The sequence below is a fragment of the Anastrepha obliqua genome, chromosome 4 (assembly GCF_027943255.1).
Source record: "Anastrepha obliqua isolate idAnaObli1 chromosome 4, idAnaObli1_1.0, whole genome shotgun sequence".
In the NCBI taxonomy this organism is placed as follows: Eukaryota; Metazoa; Arthropoda; class Insecta; order Diptera; family Tephritidae; genus Anastrepha; species Anastrepha obliqua.
The window spans coordinates 77,942,718-77,963,794 of NC_072895.1; the positions used below are offsets into that span (position 1 = coordinate 77,942,718).

General features: G+C 34.7%; 1 protein-coding gene across 1 annotated transcript in view; it reads right to left on the bottom strand.

The window, feature by feature from the left end:
- Positions 1-3,562: 3,562 nt before the first annotated feature.
- LOC129246197 (kinesin-like protein KIF12) overlaps positions 3,563-21,077 on the bottom strand; it is a 59,193-nt gene continuing 41,678 nt past the window's right edge. The window contains exons 4-10 of the mRNA XM_054884797.1: positions 17,215-17,355; positions 8,878-9,019; positions 6,738-6,974; positions 6,074-6,683; positions 5,498-5,612; positions 5,208-5,434; positions 3,563-5,129 (exon numbers count right to left, since the gene is read on the bottom strand). Coding sequence (XP_054740772.1) covers positions 5,117-5,129; positions 5,208-5,434; positions 5,498-5,612; positions 6,074-6,683; positions 6,738-6,974; positions 8,878-9,019; positions 17,215-17,355 — 1,485 coding nt within the window. The 3' untranslated portion in view covers positions 3,563-5,116. The remainder of the gene's footprint in view (positions 5,130-5,207; positions 5,435-5,497; positions 5,613-6,073; positions 6,684-6,737; positions 6,975-8,877; positions 9,020-17,214; positions 17,356-21,077) is intronic.

Below are 21,077 nucleotides of genomic sequence, written 5' to 3' on the forward strand. Positions count from 1 at the left end.
ATACAAATATACGTACATTTGCTTTATGTAAATCTGTTTTGATAATATAGGAAACCATATGGGTCAAGACAAGTCATGTATTGGCAGTATTTTGTTTTGCAAAACTCTATATTGAAAAATCGGAAGAGCATAAGTATGGAAAAATAAAAAAGTGCGCACTTTTTTTATTTATCCATATGCTCTTCCGATTTTTCAATACAGAATTTTGCAATGCAGAATTTTGACAATACAGAATTTTGCATTACAGATTTTTGAATACAGAATATTGAATACAGAATTTTAAATACAGAATTTTGAACCAAAATCATATTGTACCCAACCCTTCGGCATGTTTAATGCGAAAAATTCTGCTTTGTTCAAGTTTTGTGATTTTCGTTATACAAGAAGTAACCAAATAAACATTTATTCCATAAATATACATATGTATGTATATGTTTAAGCGATAACAATATTTTAGTTTAGCCAATTACAATATTTTTTGGAATTCTTTTTAAATATGTAGTGTGACTTAATTCATTTCTTTTCTTTATGATTCTTCGCAGCTGTTCGTTTTTTTTAGAAGAGTTCTACGCAAAAATACTGTGGATTGCGTAGCCGGAGTTGGACTGATGAGGGTTATTTTTTTAAAGCGCGGCCGAAGGCCGCCCACGCGAAAAGGAGTTCTACGCAAAAATATGTTACTGTGGACTCTATCGAAACTGAAGAAAAAATTATTATTATTATTATTTTTTATTTAATATCTCGAATAATAGAAAAAAAAAAAAATAATAATAAATTAAATAATTACATTACCTCTTTAACATTGTTAACATTACATTTTAATACAGAATTTTGTAATACAGAATTTTGAAAGCAGAATTTAAAAAAGGCAGAATTTTAAAAAGCAGAATTTTAAAAAGCAGAATTTTAAAAAGCAGAATTTTAAAAAGCAGAATTTTGTTTTTAGAATTTTGTACATACAGAATTTCGACACCAACCCAAATCTAGATCCTACCGGGAACGTAAAACCGACTGTCGTGAGAACGTGCGTAATTTTCTCAGCACGAGAGATGAGACACATTTTCCCACAAATGGGTACGTTGACAAGCAAAACTGCTGCATGTCAATCAAGAAAAAACTATACCTGCAACGACTCACTGTTTCGTGTGATTTGTGGTATATGACAATAAGTGCAAGACGTTTCTTAACACGTTCCCTGTCCCAATACAAAAATTCAAAATTGACCGACAAGTCCAACAGGGTTTTTTGAATAATTTGTTTTTTTGTAGTCATAGGATAGCTTTAGTAATAATAATAATTAAAAAAAAAAACGGATGTAGGGTATTTCTACCTGAAACACATATGGTCCATGAGCGTAGAGGGACATTTTTGCTTCTGCACGTTCATGAAACACATGTGGAACGTATCAGTGCTTATCAGGCGCACGTTTCCTGAACCATATGTGGCTCAGCGGACAGGGAACGTGTTAAGCTGAAGAACGAGGTCATTTGCATTATAAATATGAAATATAGCTCGAACAACAACAAATCATATTGCTAATTTTCGTTGGGTTTAATATATGTACATACATATAAAATAAGATCTGCGGTCTTATTGGATGACCCTGTATGTGTACAGTTAGTCGCTAAATCCGCACCTTCTGTTAAGCAAATGCTTCAGACTTTATTCGCTGCTTAAATTGACTACTTTGGTGTGGGTCCATTAAATTTTCTATTTTTTCTAATTTTCTCTTTTCTTTCTTTCTATTCTCATTAGCTTCTTAATATAAAACCATACCTTCTATTTCTGTGGTATTAAAACAAAGTTTATTTATTATAATTATAAGTATGTATATATTATGTAAGTATGTAAAATAATCAACAATTACTTTGCTTTTGCAACAACAAATATGTATATGCAAATTTTGTATGTAGCTCTATTTAATAGTATATTTTTAAAATGTGTACGTATGTGTAAAATTACATAGAAGGCACTTAGTAGCATACGTATGTATTTGCCTTAGGCGAATTGTTCCAGCGCAAGAATAATAGGCATTACGTGTATTAAGTATCTGCATAGGTGTGAACGTATTTTATACTTCTACCGCCTGAATAGTTCTGTTTATTTAGTTTTTCAGTTTAATAACGATTTTCCGAACAATTGAACAAAAGGAATGCTTATTTATTAAGTTTGATTCTCGATATACATATATATATGTATTACTTTTTCAAGAGAGGCTCCTAGCTTAGCTAAGAGGTCGAACAAAACTGACGCGCGAACCCCATATATCCATAAATACTTAATTATACGACGTTTTATAATATATAAAAATTTTATTTTTTATTATTAATTGAGCATAAACATTCAGGAATTAAATATAACAAAAATAATCACACTGCAGAGCTAGCTTCGACCTAGCCAAAGTTATTATACTTCATTGTTTACGGAGCACAAATTGTAAGTGATCGAGGTCGAGTAAATTCCGTAAGAAAAAATACTCGTCATTATATTGGGTAGTCGAAAAAGTCTTTTCGTATTTCTAATCAAACTTCAACTCATTTTTTTTATATTTATAATGATCTTTATTAAACCAAATATGTACCATTTTGGTCGACCACCTTTTGCCATTTTTCTTCTAGAGACATTATTCCATCAGTGTAAAACTTTTGTGGTTTCTCGGCGAAAAACTGCGACAAGTAATTTTCGCAGGCTTCTCTTGAAGCCAATTTTACTCCATTAAGGGAGTTCTGCATTGACCGAAACAAATGGTAGTCCGATGATGCAAGGTCAGGGCTATATGATGGATGCATCAAAACTTCTCTACCAGTTTTTGCCGAGTCATCAAAGATGTGTGTGGCCTAGCGTTGTCCTGATGGAAGACGACGCCCTTTCTGCTGATCAGTTCTGGCCCTTTTTTTTTTTGATTGCTTGCTTCAATCTCATCAGTTGTTGACAGTAACGTGTAGAATCAATCGTTCGAGCAGGCTGGAGCAGCTCATAGTGGCTGATTCCTTTCCAATCCCACCAAACACACAGCATAACCTTTCGAGGCGTCAATCCTGGCTTTGCGACCATTTGTTGAGCTTCACCACCCATGCACCATGATCTTTTTTGGCACATTATTGTCGTATTTGTTTCACTTTTCGTCTCCTGTTAGCATTCGCATCAGTAATGGTTCGATTTCATTTCGTTTCAGCAAAGAATCACAGATGTTAATTCGGTCCATTAAATTTTTCACAGACAATTCATGTGGTACCCAAACATCGAGCTTCTTTTTGTAACCAGCCTTTTTTTAAATGGTTCAAAACCGTTTGATGATGAATGTTTAGTGCCTTGGCGATGTCATGGCAGCTTATGTGACGGTCCTGGTCAATCTTTTCCATAATTTCATCGACTTTTTCAACGATAGGTCGACCGGAGAGAGGTGCATTTTTCACATCGAAATTTCCAGAACGGAAGCGAGCGAACCATTGTTGTGCTACACGAGCTAATACAGCATCGTCTCCGTAAACTTCACAAATTTCATTGGCGGCATGCGTGGCATTCTTCCCTTTTTTATACAAAAATTTCAAAATATAGCGAATTTCTTCATTATTTTCACTAATTTTTGAACAGCTATAACTTTTTTTCAACTTCTCCGAATTTAATTTTTTTTTTTTGTTAAATGAAGCTTAAAATGTCACCTTTCTAACACCATATGATGTGACACAATGTGATTGGTAGCACTGGAGATAGGTGACTCCAACGACATCTATTGACAAAATACGAAAAGACTTTTTCGACTTCCCAATATTACAACAACAAATGGCGCATGCAGATTTAATTGATTATCGAAAGGAGAGACTTGCTCATCGTTGAGATCTTCATCAAAGTCTATCGTGAAGATGCTTAACGCGCCGTTAGATATGCCAGTATCCTGTTTTGCACTTAAATCACTGGAAAGGGAAGTGAGAAACTTTATTTCTCCCAAGATGGATGCCGACTGTAATTAAACTACCACTAGGCTTACCGATAAGGCAAGATAACGGAAACTAAGTTGGATAGCTTGATTACCTTCATTGAGAAGTCCCTATCAGTTGATCATGACCACCACCCTGCAAGGTTTGGAAGTGGACAACTCTAGTGAAGTTTTCTAACCAGTTCATAAAATACGGGCTAAAGTGGTCTTTCACCACTTTTATAGCATTTGACTGTGAAATCGATTTTCGATGAACAGGATTTTGCCTATACCAATGAAATTGCCATTGCAGAGACAAGCTGCTGCAACAGAATCAGAAGAGGTGGACCGTCTTGACTACTGTGGACAGCACTTTACTCTATGAACGAATATTGGTTATCTTGCCAAATTTGTCAAAATCGATTACATCTATATGCCCACACTAGAGTTCTAATTATGAAATGGATGTTTGATTTCTGTATCAGATGTCCTTTGAAAATTTCTTGTGTCAGTCTTCTAAAAAACCGGTATAGTGTAGAGTTTATCTCACTAGAAAGATTGACTGGATGCTCAACAAGATCAGAAAAGTTTTATCATACAATATGACAAAGCCAAATATGAAATTTCATATAACCTAACTAACCTTACTCCAAAACGTGAAGGTTAATAGCAATCGCCTCTTTTCACTTTGTTTTTATGTACCTGTACACATTTATGCCTCATTTCGATCTGAATTTTGCTAGAATCTATCGAATTTTGTGCAATACCTCCAGTCTAGTAGTGGAGCAGTCATTTGGGTGCAAGCTTTGTCAGGGTTCTTGAAGATCACCTGCTATTATTAATGTGTCTGATCAGAGACTAGCTTCGATGCAAGCATCTGAAAAGCGTCAAGATGATAAATATTTCTACTAGTTGCTGTTGTTGTAGCAGCATAAACATTCCCCATACTTACATACGGGGAATGCTGCTGGAGTGACAGTCCTTGGTCGGATACAAATCCGGGTCGTTTCGGTAACGTAGAACCGACTGTCGTGGAAACTATTTCTTCTAGTCGAAAGCATAGCCTGAACATGATCAAAAGTTGAAGTGCGGGGTTCCAAAAGCTCAAATCTCAGTTGACAGCTATTATAAAAATAAGTGGAGATCCTTCGGGTTGCGATGAGCATTATCAGGTACTATATGTAACGGCCCTTTACACGCTTATATCAGCATGCTGCAAATCCAAATATAAAACGAGAAAGGAAAGTATGTGTTAATCAGCATGAAAAAAGGAAATTTGTAGCAAACTTACTCAGGCATGTAATCTGTTTCCTCCGGTTTGGAATTGTCTTTCACGATATTATTTTTTTCTTCAGAGTTTTGTTCATCTTTGTCGTTTCGCTCAATAGGTTTCTTTTGCAAAGAATTCGCCATGAGCAAAATATTTTTTGCGATGCGTTGCTGATCGATTTTACGTTGATCTTCATCAGAGCGTTTATCTTTATTCTCAGAAATTCGACCTTCCATTTCAGCAGGACGCTATTTTATGAATAGAAAATTAAATAAACATATTTTTGTTGTTATTTTGAAAGCAATATGCACCTCATGTATCGTTATATCCTGGGGATTTGTCCAAATCTCCGAACTTGCTGTTCCATTACCAGAATCGGCTGCTATTGCTGAATGTGCTGGTATGAGAGGTGAGCGAACACAAACCCTTGACCAGAATAGTATTTATTAGTTAAAGCTTACTTCAATTCAAATACAGTAATCTTTTCCAACAAATTTTATTTCTCATTACATTTATTCTTACAAATTATAAAATTGTTCAAAAATATATATTTCTAACCGCAACATCAATAAAAATACAATAAATATTTCATAGCAACATTCAGACACTCGTCCATGCTTAGTTTTATACAATAATTAGTATTGAATTGTAAATACAATAGTTGCTAAAACTTGTGCGTTTCGAAAACTCATGTAAACTATATGAAACTTTCATTCATTTTACTTTGCCGGCTGTTTCCTTTGTACCCGACTCATTGCTCGACATCTCGGATCTCGATCTAGAACGAGAGGAGAAGAAGAACAATGAGGACGGCTATACACAGGAAAAGCCCATTTCAACTATTGAGAATTGATTTACTAAAATAAGAATTTAGAGGTTATACTTACTTGTTGACGTCTTCAAGTTTCTTCAGCAGTCGTTCATTCTCACGACATACAATTTCCTGATCTCTGAGTATGGTTTCTCGCACCGTAAATAGATGATTGTTTTCTTGCCGTAAAGCTTCATTTTCTTGCATATATAACTTTACCAGTTCGGCCAGTTCATTGCCATCTAATTCAACCAAACGTTCCAAATTAACTTTCGGTACTGCAACACCGCCGGTGGCAACACGTTCCAGATGCATTTCCAAGAGTTCACCATTCTGTTGAGTTCCATTTTGCGACTTGAGCGACTCATGATGTAAATTTAGTGCAGCTTTAAGGTGATCATTTTCCATTTCTAAAGCATTTATATCACGCTTCAGGCTCAGTATAAGCGCCTCTCGTGGGTCCATCATAATCACAGGTTTTGTGCGAATGCGCTTGGCTCTCGACGCATAACGTAAGGTGTTCAAAGTCTCGGCATAGTTGTATTGGGCTGGAGAGACACATGCGATCATCAGCGTAACCCCATTACCCGCTAAGCTGTCGGCCAGTAGTTTGGTTAGCTGACTATCTCGGTAGGGTATGTGGCCAAATCGTTTTTTACTATCGCTCAATGAAGCAATGCAGTATCCTAAAACAAACAAATTTATTGAGATCTATATAACAGACAATTGGATCGGTTTACCTAAAACCATTAAGCTCTTATTAATATTATTTGCTTCTTCTAGCGTCTTGCCTTCGCTAAGTGTTTTCTTGGTCAGTTCACTGCCAGCCAGATCTACAAAATTTATTTTCCCTTGCTTGGAAATAAATACTCCACCATCTGTTTGTTGCTCAGAAATTATGTGCACTGTGAGCATTGTATGGGATCGTGACGAGTGATCGTTCATGGCATGGGAGCCAACAGCACGGTTTCTCATACCTGGAATGCACAGATCGTAGACAAACTTAGTGAATATAATTTTTAGTTTTACTCAGCATAGACTAAATAAATTGCTAAATAGAAATAATTAAAAACAAAAATCTGTTTAACTTAGGAAGAGTACAGCAACGGACAACTAAGGAGTGCGACCTGAGATTCTGCGTGTGCTGATTTATGGCTTTATTTATTTGACTTTGATAATTAGCTTTAACAGTTTATAAACGCACACCATACTGGTGGTGTGAAAAGAGTCGGTCTTATTGAAAAGAGCGTATTGGTGCGACGCGCTAATGCATGGATGTATGGAATACATTATTTGAGCTTTAGGATCAGCTCTTACTGTATTTATTTAGATTATTAGCTTGTAAGGTTTGTTAGCGCCCACCAGTGTGGTGTGGTTTCGCTAATTACCTTTAGAGGAGCTCTTGGAAAGAGCCATTCTCAATGGGGAGAACTTTTTGATCCAACGCGTTGATACACAAAAACGTATCTTTTTGAATGAATACAGGCGGGAAGGAAATTAAGCGGAAGTCGGACATACATTTGAAGATAAGAGGCATTCCTTGCTATTTACTAAACTAAAAGTAAAATGTTAATGAAACAAAGTATTTACTTAGGTACATCTGTATATTGCATTGAATTAAAAGTACTTAACAAAAGCATTTGCTTTCTTTCTTTTTGAATTTTCATACATATATTTATTTGTGAGACATATGTACTTTAGGGGACAGATCCCAAATTCTGCATTTGGGTTAAAATTCAGGAAAAATGTGAAACAAATTCTAAAGAGCCTAAATTCCAATGAGTCATAATTCTGGGTTTTCAAAGACAAAATAATGTAGACTTATTATTGTGTGTATTGAAATTCAATATACAAAGTTATTTTAGGCCATATTGCCGTATTTTCAAATTAATGTGAAGAAAAAAATGTATGTTAGGATTTCAATGCAAAAGCTCAAAAGCAATTAAAAACAAATGGCAATGCAGCAATAATATGTAGATTTTAAAACAAATACAGTGGAACGTCCTTTAGGTGGACATTCACCGTCAGTCAACATTTGTTCGCCCAAGAGAGTTGTCCTCACAGAGAGGGTAAATGTTCCGAAACCTAACTCTTGGATAGGAAAAATGTCCACCCGAAGAACGTGTCCGTCTAGTAGAGAGGATCGTCAAAGAAAATTACGCTTCATTGTTGTGAGTTAAGACATTGTAAATATCTCTTACTGAGTGAAGATAAAAGAGATACTAGAGAAATTAATATCCAATAAAACTACTGCATATTGTATTAATATTATATGTATGTATGTACAAGGTAACCTTTCCTAAAGAACATCTTTATCAATGGACACTTCTCTTGAGCGGATACTTTTTCCTAAAACAAGTTCTCGATATCGGAATAAGTTACCCTCTTTCTTCTCTCACAGAGAGAACGTTGGTTCGAATCTCGGTGAAAGCAAAACTAATAAAAACATTTTTCTAATAGCGGTCGCCCCTCGGCAGGCAATGGGAAACCTCCGAATATATATTTCTGCCATGAAAAAGCTCCTCATAAAAATATCACACATTTTGTTATAGTTGTTAAAGCTTCCATAATCTAGAAATAAGAAGAGCCAAAGCATAATTTCAACTTCGAGCATTAAAAGTATGAACATCCTTAATATTTCCATAGGCAGATAATCATTACCATGCAAATTAGTTCGTCATATTTACTCAAAGCTTATAACCCCAATAATAATAGCAACAATAAATTCAATGCCATTTGCGCACGCTATTTTCAGTTAAGTAAACTAATTAAAATATAATACGAGTATAATGTCATGTTGAATTGTCGTAGTTAGCCAACCTTTGTATAACTTATTGACTTATCAATTACAATATAAGCTTTTGCGTGCCTTTAGCTTACCTTCTTCTAGAACTGCTAATAGGTCATCCAATTCCTCACAGTCAACTGTGAAAAGGTTCTCCACAAAAAAGCCTCTGGACTTCTTCGACCAACGGACTGCAAGAGATTTTTTTGCTGAACCTGGATTCAACAAATCGATTACCTGCCGAAGAGTAAGAAACACTGTTCAAAATTCACGCCCACGTATGTATGTATATTGAAATATTTGTGTGTATGTAAAATGCCGTAAATACCATCAATAAGCGTTTAGTATATTTTATTTTTTAATTTATTAATTTATTTATTTTATTTATGTCTATGATAAAATATGGTACTATTATGCATTTAAAATCAAATAGATACGTACGATATGAATTAAGATGATTAAATTTGAGATGAGTTCCTAATACAGGGTCCGCCATATAACTTTACGGAATTAAAAATGCTATAAAAAAGAAACTTCTCAATATTTTTCCAAACTGTTTTTTTTATTTTGAAGTACAATCCTTCCGGTTAATGATGGAACACAACTTCATTCATATGGCTTTGTACGGCGTCATACCGAGGTCTTCACGCATAATTCGTCTCAATGATGTCTCCGAAATGTCCAATTGTTGAGAACGACGGTGAACTGATGTTCCTGGTGATTCACGAACACTCTCGGCCACAGCAGCAATATTTTCGGGTGTACGCACGGTTTTTGGTCGGTCACGCGTTGGTTTGTCAATAAGCAACCCAGTTTCTCCTTCTTTTTTCGCAAAGTAACGCACATACGCTTCATTCGGTGCTTTTCTTCTTCCCATTGCCGTACGTAATTTTCGTAAACATTCTGCAACATTACCATGATTTTCAAAGTAATGTCGCAATATTTCCCAGTGCTCTTTGAGCGTATACACAACCATTTTCGTTCAGCGGGAGAATAAAACTAATTTTCTGTCAAATCAGATGACAGCTAAGTGTTGCCATTCTTCAAATAATACCTAGTTCAAATCCGTAACGATAGATGGCGGGCCCTATATTTACTGGAGTAATTACAAACAAAATAGTCTTTTTGTAGGAAATTTTCTAAAAGCCAAGTCGAAATGCATCAAACCAACAGAGGTTTCTACTCGGAATATTGAATTGCAACTTCTCAAGCAGAGCAGGAAATCAGTCAATTATGCCTATGGTCAAGACAGATATAAAAGATATGGTCACAAAACGCTTCAGTTATTTAATGGCGGTAGGCTGGTCAAGCGGTAGTGGGTCTCATATGACGGAATAGGGTGAGTGAAATTTAGAGCATTTAAAGCGAAACGGCCGCCGTAGCCGAACGGGTTGGTGCGCGGCTACCATTCGGAATTCACAGAGAGAACGTCGGTTCGAATCTCGGTGAAAACACCAAAATTGAGAAAAACATTTTTCTAATAGTTACTTGGATAGTTTTATCTGTGTTAATTTCGATTCCCCATGTATTGACCCATGCCAGCGTTGAGTTAAGTAAGCTGTTGTAGTTTATTTGTGGCAACATGTTATGTTTTGTCATTAAAACGGTGTCATCAGCAAAAGTTGCAATCATGCTATCGTCACTTGGGCAGGGTATATCATGTGCATAGATAATGTATAAGAGTGGACCCAAAACGCTTCCTTGTGGAACACCTGTTCCCATACGTAGTACATCAGAGCATTCGTCCTGATATTTAACATAAAAATATCTTTCATTAAGGCAACTCCGCAAGAGTAGATAATAGTCAGTTGGAAGTATTTTTTTTAATTTGTGCAATAGTCCGGGATGCCAATTTCCTTTTGTATTTTGTTTATTACTCTGTGTACCTGTTGTATCGTTGAATCTTTTCGCCGAAAGCCAAATTGATGAGAAGGAATGATGTCGTTCGATTGTATTAGGGGATCAGGGCGGTCATAAATCAGTTGTTCAAATAGCTTCGACAAAATAGGCAAGAGGCTTATCGGCCTGTATGATGAAGGCTTGTTGGCATCTTTATTTGGTTTTCGCAGAGCAATTATTTCAGAACCTTTCCAAGGCAAAGGGAAATATTTGAGTCTTATTGACGAGTTAAATATATTCCTTAGATACTTAATTCTATTGCTGGGTAGATTTTGTATAATATGTCCATTAATTCTGTCGTAGCCTGGTGATTTTTTATTGTTTATAAATATTCTTAATTTTTGTCAGTATTTCATGTATGGTCACCTTTCTGATTTTTCCACCTTTAAATTCGAATGTTTCAGTTATTTTATTGCCTATTTTCTAGATTGTAGAAAGTATTTTTGAAGTGTTACTTTGAATACTATTTTTTAATAATGTAAAACTTTCACTGTATTTGTATGTAATATTTTTTTACTTGCTTAATTTGATTTTATTGAAGTAATAAAAAAATATCAAAAAATATATTGTATGAGAACTATTCCTGCGTTCACATTCTTGTTTGATACCAAACATCGATCGATTCTCCTCATTTAGTTGAGCGTATTTACTTCAACATTTTTGACCAACATTGAACCAAGTTGATCGAGTTAAAAATCACTGCGGGAAACCACTTCGGCGTTTTAACAAACGAAAGAAAGTAGTCGAAAGGAAAAATCGAAGACAGCTCTGATGGCTATACTGAAAATCGAGCTCCAGAAATGTTTCGAGAGCTGGATAAAACGCTGACATAAGTGCTTTGCAGTTGATGGCGATAATATCATTTTTTACGAATAAACTTTTATTTTGAATTTTCTGAATATATTCCCGGAACTTTTTGATCAAGGAGATATTCGCCTCTAGCATTACGATTTAAGCTAAAGTTACGTATTCGCATAATAGATTAGGAAGAGCTCGAACTCGCGTTTAAAAGCCAATCAGGACTAAGTGGTAGGAAAAAAGAAAGTGGCAAATACAATTTTTACTTGTACATTCACCTCATTAACATTTTTGAAGCGTCAAAGTAATTGGATTTTAAAAATTTAGAAATCATGGCATATACACTGCATTCGTAGTGACATTGCCACATATGCAGCTTTCACTTTTCTAATTTCAGTTCATTCATTTTCCGTCCATGATCCATATTCGAGTATGTATGTATGTATGGACATATGTATAAAGGAGTATAAAGGCTGCATTTCTCTTCCACAATTTGATTGCATGTCGAAGTGACAAGGCGTGTAGCCGCCAATGTAAACACAGAATTTTAAATGGCATGCAAAAGTGGTCAAATGGAAAATGGTTTTACAGCGCGGTCTGGTATCGTAAATAAATCACTAGTACCTCACGCAAATTGCCAATGCAAATACGGAATGACCCGCTGGTCAGTGACTGCGCAATTTTATGAGTAAATGCATTTTATACTATGTACATTTGTATGTATGTAGGAGTAAATCATTTAATCCAAACCTTGAACACATTTACGGACATAAAGGTTTCAAATGAGCAATGGTTCTACGAGTACTATACCAATCTCAGGACTGGTGCACAACAAATGCCAAACATTGCTGAATGAGATGGTTCAATTAGGTTATTTAATTAAAAGCAATAAACTATATAAAATTAAGTAAAGGAGACACATTATTTACTCTCACGAATAATTCGACCTAGGACTTTATTAAAATGGTAAAAATGATGTCACTTGTCCCTAATGTCAATGAGTTATTGACATTTTTTGTATGCATATTTGACGTTTCCCTCCGGGAAAAATGATCAGAAATCAACTAGAATTTTGTGCTACTTCAATCTTACAATTTGGTAATACATATTATTTATTTATTTATATAATTTTGATGAAAAATAATTAAATTTATAAAATATATACGTTAGTAGTCAAAACTCGTCAATTTGGAGTGCTGTATAATAATTTTGGGAGTGCACTTTAAATTTATAAGGGTTATTGATTAACAAATATGTATGTAAGTATATGTATATGAACGAGACGTTATCAATAAAACGGTCCGCGGATGACATATGGCAAAAATAAATTTTTTGTTTTTTGGTAGGACTGCTATAAGCTTACATGGCAAATTTCAGCGTGATATGTCACATAGTTTGTTTTCTGTGCTACTGTAAACAAGTCAAGCTCGAGTGTGTTCTTCGAATTTAACGATGGAAATTCAAGTTGAACAAAGAATTTGTTTGAAATTTTGTTATTCCAACAAAATTTCGGCTTCAGACGCCTTAAAAATGTTGTAGACAACCTATGGGGACTCTGCTCTATCGCGTGCACGTGTTTCCCAGTGGTACAAATCGTTCAAAGAGGGCCGTACATCAACCCAAAAAACCACGCCAAAGTCGCTCAAAAATTAAGGTTATGCTGACTGTTTTTTTCGATTACGAAGGTGTGGTGCACTCGGAGTTCCTTCCGCAAGGCCGATCGGTTAACGCTGAATATTATTTAGACGTTTTAAAGCGTTTGCGCGAGAACATTCGTCTTAAAAGGAAGGAATTGTGGGACAACAAGTCATGGTTCTTGCATCACGATAATGCACCAGCTCATACATCACGTCTTGTTCGCGATTATTTGAACAAAAATAATGTTAATATCGTTCCGCAAGCACCGTATTCGCCTGATATGGCTCCATGTGACTTTTTCCTGTTTCCCAAGCTCAAGTTGCCAATTGAAGTCATAAAAGAGAATTCGAAGAACACACTCGAGCTTGACTTGTTTACAGTAGCACAGAAAACAAACTATGTGACATATCACGCTGAAATTTGCCATGTAAGCTTATAACAGTCCTACCAAAAAACAAAAAATTTATTTTTGCCATGTCATCCGCGGACCGTTTTATTGATAACGTCTCGTTCATATTTGAGCAGAAGTTAAGTCTATATCAAGTCAAATCCTTCATCGCTTTGTGTTTGTGACTTGATTTTCAAGTTATTGAATAGAACCACTTTTTTATTTCTTTAACTCAAATTTTATTCAAACTTTTTCACCACTTAATTTTTTTCTGAATTGTTCTAAATTTCTTTTATTTAAATTTAAAAAAAAAAATTGAATTATAAAAATTAAAAAATTAATTGAAAAACTGTTTAACCCAATCAGTTTTTTAGGTTTTGTTGTTACATATCATTATCGAAGTTTACTTTTTTTGATCGGTTTTTCGGGTTATGGTGTAGCTTTCACGTGAAGAGGTGTGCGCGCTTGAACGTTTTTAATCACCGGGATCATCTTCATCGTTTCTATTTACCTTGGTATCCAATAACGTTTTGTTACCAGAGCTTTAGCTAATCAGCAAAGAAAACGACAAACTGATCGAAAACAGTAATAACTTCCACTTCTGTGTAAACTCGTGCTCATTTTCGGAATGAATAAACGAAGCCTATAAGTATATTTTTTTAGGGAAACATTAATGACTATTTAAATAAAAAAATAATAATATTAAACAAAAATAAATAAATAAAAAATGTTAAGTTATTTCCGCAAAAATATTTTCTGTCAATAATTTTACTAGGTAAGGTTGCTTTAAAAATTCATAAATTATTAAGAAGAGTTCATTTAGCAATTTGGACTTAATCACAGTCCGCAACACCCATGGTAACATGCAAACCGAGTGGTTTCGCTTAAGGAGATTTTAAAACGAGCTATCATTTAACAAAAAGCTAAAATAAGAAGAAGAGTTGGATAGTTTTCACGAGGGTGCAATGGAATGCAGTCTTCATTAAAAGAAAGTTGGGATTGACGGAACATGCTTCCAATGAGCCTACTTTCACATGGGTGGATGAAGTGTCTAGAGCATGTGAATGTCAGCGACGAAGTCAAAACACTATTTTCTAAAATAAGAATGTATCAATTAATTAAAAATTTACACAAATAAATTCAAAATAAAAAATAAAAAACTAATAAAAAGCCCTCTAAATATAATAATAATTAATTTAATTAAGTATAGGTAGTTTGTCAAGCAGTTAGTAATGCAAGAATAATCGTGACTTGGTGGTCAAAACTACAAACTTATATGTGCAAAACGCAAGTAGTAAGTATGTTAAGTATGTTCAAAGTTCGATTTTAGTCAATTAAATTTATGATGAATCCGCTTCTTTTATGAGAGAATTCATTTGTTGCTTAGGCCACAAATAGCTTCATATTGGCGACACTTCGCAACTTCGAGATCGGTTTTAAATTTTTAAATTAGTTCATAGAACATACTTCTTGGATTGAGGTAAGCCATCTTTTGTTTTAATTTCCGCTAATAATTTCTATTTGTGCATTTCTATTTGCGTATTGATTGTTTTCAACAAATGGAGGGACCCACAGTTTTAAGCCGACTTCGAACGGCAGATGGTTTTTTATAATGGCAGAAATGCACTCGAAGGCTTGCCGTTGACGACCGCTATTAGAAAAAACTGTTTCTATCATTTGAAGTTTCATGCACGGTTATAGATTTTTCAAGATAGATTTTTACAGATACCTGTAAAATTTCGAAAAAAAAAATGTTTATCTCATAAAATGTTAATATAATCCTTTAAGAATATGTCAAAAAATTTTTAGAACGTAAATTTAAGTATTTCTTATATTATAGATCGTCAACCGCGACGGCTCTATTCTTTGTGTTCGAGCGCTGGGAGAGGTATAGTTACGTTGCCGACGTTAGACGTGATTTTCTCAAAACTATATTTTTCGAATTGGCGTACACGATAACTAGAAATGTTATTGACCGATCTCCCTGAAATTTTGCACACATCTATGACATTACTTTCTAAATAATTTTTTCGTAGCAAAAATTGTAGTAAATTCGCCCTAAAATTCATGTTTTTTGAAGCATTTTATTCCGCGATTTTTTTCCCCCTTTTTTTGTAATTCATATGGAAATTACGACATTAATAAACAAACAAATTTTTGGTTTTTTGTATTCAGGTCACTGACGCCGATGCCACAATGTCCGCCGATTGAGAAGCCCCGCTGCGACCTTCCTAGAAGAATTGAGTGTACATCCGCCATTTTAAATGATTAAAATAAAAAAAAAATTTGAAAAAAATATATTGACTTTTTCATTTTAAATAATTTTAATGAAAATCAGGGAAAATATGTCCGTTTACAGGTATTTGTCCCCTTAAAAATAATAAATGAGTGAAAGGGTTTTTCATCACAAAATTTAATATTGTATGTTCCCATTTATGTGTCTGACTATTCTTATGTGGATATCTCTAAGTTTATTTTAATTTCAATTATACATACACGCATATACAGTTCAATTTATTGTAAATTTAAATTTAAATAATAACATTTTTGAAATTGTTAGTTTTAAGTTTTCATTGTATAAAATTAATTGATTTTGAATTTTGAAACTCTTACACCAGTTGATGTATGTATGTATAATAAAACACTAAACAGTTTTACAGATAAGCTTCATTTTAATAATAAAGTAAATAAAAAAATTGGCGGATGTTTATTGATTTGTATTATACACCCGACAAAGTTTAGATTCAGTTACTCTCAGGTGACTACCAATCGGTTAGTTTGGATTCAAAGCCTCCGAAAACATAGAATTATAGAAGTATCTAGTAGCGGTCGCTCTTCGGCAAAGACAAGCTTCGGGGCACTTCGGAACTGAGATAATTTGATAGGCCTCTCCATTTTTAGAACAATGTTCAGACGCACACTACCGAGTGAAGGAAAATATCGACCAAATATACCTATGTATATACACATACATATATAGTTTATTTACTGAAAGGGTGTCACAATAAAAAAATTACAATTATGCAGAAATGATTACCAGCTGTAATATAAATTCAGATGGTATCATCCTATTAGACGAAGTTGAGTTTTTATTTTTACTTAGACAGGCATAGTAAATTGAAAACTTTGACACCATCTTTTTCGAATTTATGATTTTTTAAGCTATGACGTTCTTCCAGCAAACGAACGATATACCTATAGTTATTAGATAGAATGAAAATTTATCTTTTTCCATGTGTGCGCATTTCCCTAACTTTCACTACGATTCCTTCCTAAAAGACTAATTTGCTAGCGCCAACGTGAATTTCTATTAATTTCTACTGGAAGAACACATTTATCAAGCCCTCTAGATAAATGTTCAACTTTAAAATTTTTCTACGCAATTTTATACAATATTTTCTAAGAAGTGTCGTCTTTAAATGAAATAATAAAAAATGTGTGTCCAATACAAAATTTAGTAAGTTCTAAAAAGTATACTTTATCACTTATAACTGAGGCTAAGAAAACTGATTTTACTAACTTACTAGAACCATGCGAACATGCAGTCTTACGACCTTCCTGGTGTTAGCAATATCAGCCATATCAGATGCAACCAGGTCTTTTCATATTAATTACGGGACTTAAAACTGTTCTTCACTGTATATATATTATACTATATATACATGCATATATATGTATGAATTTGAAAGGAATATTCTTTTATACTTACTCGTTCATTGTAGATTTCAAGGAAAGATGCCTTTAGCACATAGTTGATGTCTTTGCGATTTTTTATCAACTGGAAGAGGTACAAAAACGATCGGAAGATTAGTCCATGCCGGGAATCGTTTGGATTTGGTTTGCCTATAAACTGAAAGAAAAACGCAAATTAAATAAAGAGATTTTGTGTATGTATGTATATATGTACATATGTTGATATAAATTTAAAAAATCAATTTCAATTTATGTCAAGAATTTTTTAGATGAAAATTAGTTTTATGATTAAATAATCTACAAAGTTCTCGGACAAGTACTTGTTCAGCACCAATTTTCAAGTTATGGTTCGTTAAAACATTTTGCTATAAAAAGTAATATGGTTATACGTGCTATATGAAAAAAATTTTTCTGGATGCGTGACTAGCATTCGGTTGATCCTGGATAGCGTTAGATGCTCACTGCGGCCATGAACCATCAAAGGCAGAAACAGGTTTGTCTCATAGCAATCGCGCTTCGGCAGGCTTGACAAATTTCATAGTGCAATAGTTATAAAGCGTTTTCCAATAACAGGTGTTATTGGTGAATGGATTGCGCTATCGGGAGATGATTAACGAGTTTTTATGGCCGGAATTGGATGGTATTGATCTGGACAACGTTTATTTTCAACAAGACGGCGCTACGTGCCACACAAGCAATGAAACCATTGATCTTTTACGGGAAAAGTTTCCGGACCGTGTTATCTCTCGAAGAGGTGATCACAATTGGCCACCGAGATCTTGTGATTTAACACCTTGTGACTTTTTTCTTTGGGACCACGTGAAAAAGGTGTTGGGGTAGACCGGTCAGGGTCGATTCAAGACCTCAAATATGGAATTCGTGAGGCTTTCGAGGACTTTGCAATTCGGTTATGGAAAATTTCATGAAAAGGATATTGTCCTGTAAGAGTGGTCGTGATGGTCATTTGCCTGATGTTATTTTCAACTATTAACGGCATACCTTCCTCTTTATAATGAAATAAACATCGGATCATTTATATTAAAAAATAGCATTTTTCTTTGAATATAAAAATAACACCTCTTATTGGAAAACCCGTTATCTTAAAAACATAATTGGCGCTTAAATTCTTTTTGGGTGTTTAGCAGAGCTCCTCATCCTATTTGTGACGGGCGTCTTGATTTTGTTAGGAGTTACACCCCTATAAAATGTAGGAAAGCTCAATTAAGTCCCTAACAACGGAAAACTATTGTATACATACATACACATATGTATAATATATACATATTCTTCGTATATCCATATACATAGGTAAATGTGAAAGTCAGGAACCAAAAATAATAGTTATCTCGAATTTACCAATTGAAAACGTTGATCGAGTTCTAAAAATTAATGAAAACAATTATTAGCTGAGAAATATTTTTTCCGTTACCAATCCGATACATACATTTATTGCACCGCTCGAAGATAATGTTTATCTGTGGTTCAACTCAGAGATAAATAAATAAATAATTAAATTAGACTGAGTGAGAGAGTAAATGTGAAGAAATAAGTGATATGCAAAGTTTAGATTTCATATTATTAGGTTAGGTTAGGTTGACTTGGCTGGCTGAAAGCCATCATAGACCTATTGGTCCTTAGTGGCACCAGATGGAGCTTGACCCTTACGTTTCCTTGTAATAGGCGTGCGTCTTTTGCGAATCTAAGTAAGCTCTGAAGCTCTAACCCCAAGAGACATTCTAACCTCTCAGATTGTATAGCTCCTAAACATTTCATTCGGGTTTTAGGTAATGCAGGGCAAGAACATAGAAGGTGTTCTAGAGTTCCCCTCTATTCTAGTTCATTGCAAAATCTGCTGCTATCATTGTTTGTAATTCCTATCTTGTATGCGTGTGCCGTTAACAAATTGTGGCCTGCCAGTATGCTATGATAGTTCAGATGTATTTTCTAGACAGGGCTAGTACGAATCTGGCGTATTCATCTGCATTCGGTGTACACATGATTTTCGCAGTTTTACAAGTGGCTAGATTATTCCACCTCCTGTCTATCCGTATTTTCTTGTTCGCAGCGATGCCATTGTATACCGTATTTAAAGGTTTCAATATGTCGTTTTCTAGTTCGAATTGTATGTAAACAGCGCTTTTGGCAATCTCATCTACAATTTCGTTTCCTGCAATGCGCTTATGTCCGGGTACCCAATAGATCTGTAACCGTCTGTCTGCGGCTAGTATCTCTATGGCTTTCCTAGTCCTAAGAACGTTATTAGATGAAATTTTATATGCGTTTATTGCCTTTATTGCCGCTTGACCGTCCATCATTTTCGAGCCGTCAGTAAATATATTAAGCGTATTGAGGCTAGATTTCATACCTCTTATCCACGATTCTTCTTCTATTGTTGTTCGGAATCTTTTCACCAAATTGTATTTCGGAGTCATATAATCCGTATTGGTCTGATAACTCATGCCTATTTAGCTATGTCCGAATATTTTACAGGTAAATTCCCCGTTAAGGGAACCAGTGATCTAGAAATTTCAAAACACGATTTTTTCGATATTTTGTAAGTATAGTATCTTAAGAATATACTAGATAGAGAGCGCTCCGTGTGCTCCTGTGCCTCAAACTTTAAACTCATTTATCTCGAAACGACTTTTGTCTGTTGTCAAAAAAAAAAAAAAACCATTCAACCGAATCATCTGTAATTTTAATATGTTGTTCACAACATCAATGGCTATCGCCCGTACTACAATCATATTGTTATTTCAATTATTTCGTATTTTTTTTATTAAAAACTGAAAACAAAAACCAATTTTTAGAGTGTCAAATTCAAAACTGCGCCATTTTTACTATTTCTTTAATTTTTTATTCTAGTACGGGACATAGCTACAGTTATACTGATTAATAATTTTTTTGGTTTTTGTGTTTCAGATAAATAGAAGACCCAAAATGGACAACACCGTCCAGGTCAAATTTTTCAGTATGAAAATGTTGGTTTCATTTTTGCATGTAAAAGAAGTTAAGTAAAAAGCCTAAAAAAGTTAAGTATCGTTTTTCATTTTTTTATTATAAAAAAAATCCTGAAAATACCCTAAATTTTCGAGCTCTAGACCAACGGGACCCCTTAAATCGTGCAGCAGATCTAGTTGCTAGACAGTCTCGTCGATCGGTGGTAGGTTGAGTATTATTTCATGTGCTGCCGTAGAAGTAGTTTTAATTGCCCCTGTAGTGCAGAATGCACCAAGACGTTGAATACTTTCCATAGGAGTTTTGTGTGTCGTTTTTCTTAATGCAGTCCACTACACTAGAACAACATAGAGTAATATTGGCTTTACTACAGCTGAGTAGCACCAATACATTACTGTAGGAGCTAGACCCCATGTAACTCCCAGCATCTTTTTACATATGTACATACATATAGTGCCTTACTGGCCTTTTTCTTAGTCTCCAATATATTCTGCTTACATGATAGTTTGCTATCCAAAATTACTCTAAGGTACTTTGCGTGGTCTTTAAGAGTCAGTTCTACGCCGTTTAGCTTCGGGGGTGCCGATTCGGGGTCTTGTACTTTCTAGTAAAAGGTATCATATCTGTTTTATCGGCTTGTATCCCCAAGCCTGTCTGAGTTGCCCATTGATGTACTATTGCGAGTGTATTATTTATTATGTCACTCACGATATATAGGTGCTTGCCTGTCATTACTATGGCTATGTCATCTGTATATGCTATTAGTTTAGATGCCACTTCTCAAGCGTTTTCAGAAGAAATGAGGTTGAACTGATGGGCTTATATTCCTTTGAGAGTACGGGGTCACTTTTACCTGCTTTCGGTATAAACACAACCCTTGCTTCCGTCCAGAGTATTGGCACATGGTTAAACCTCACGCAT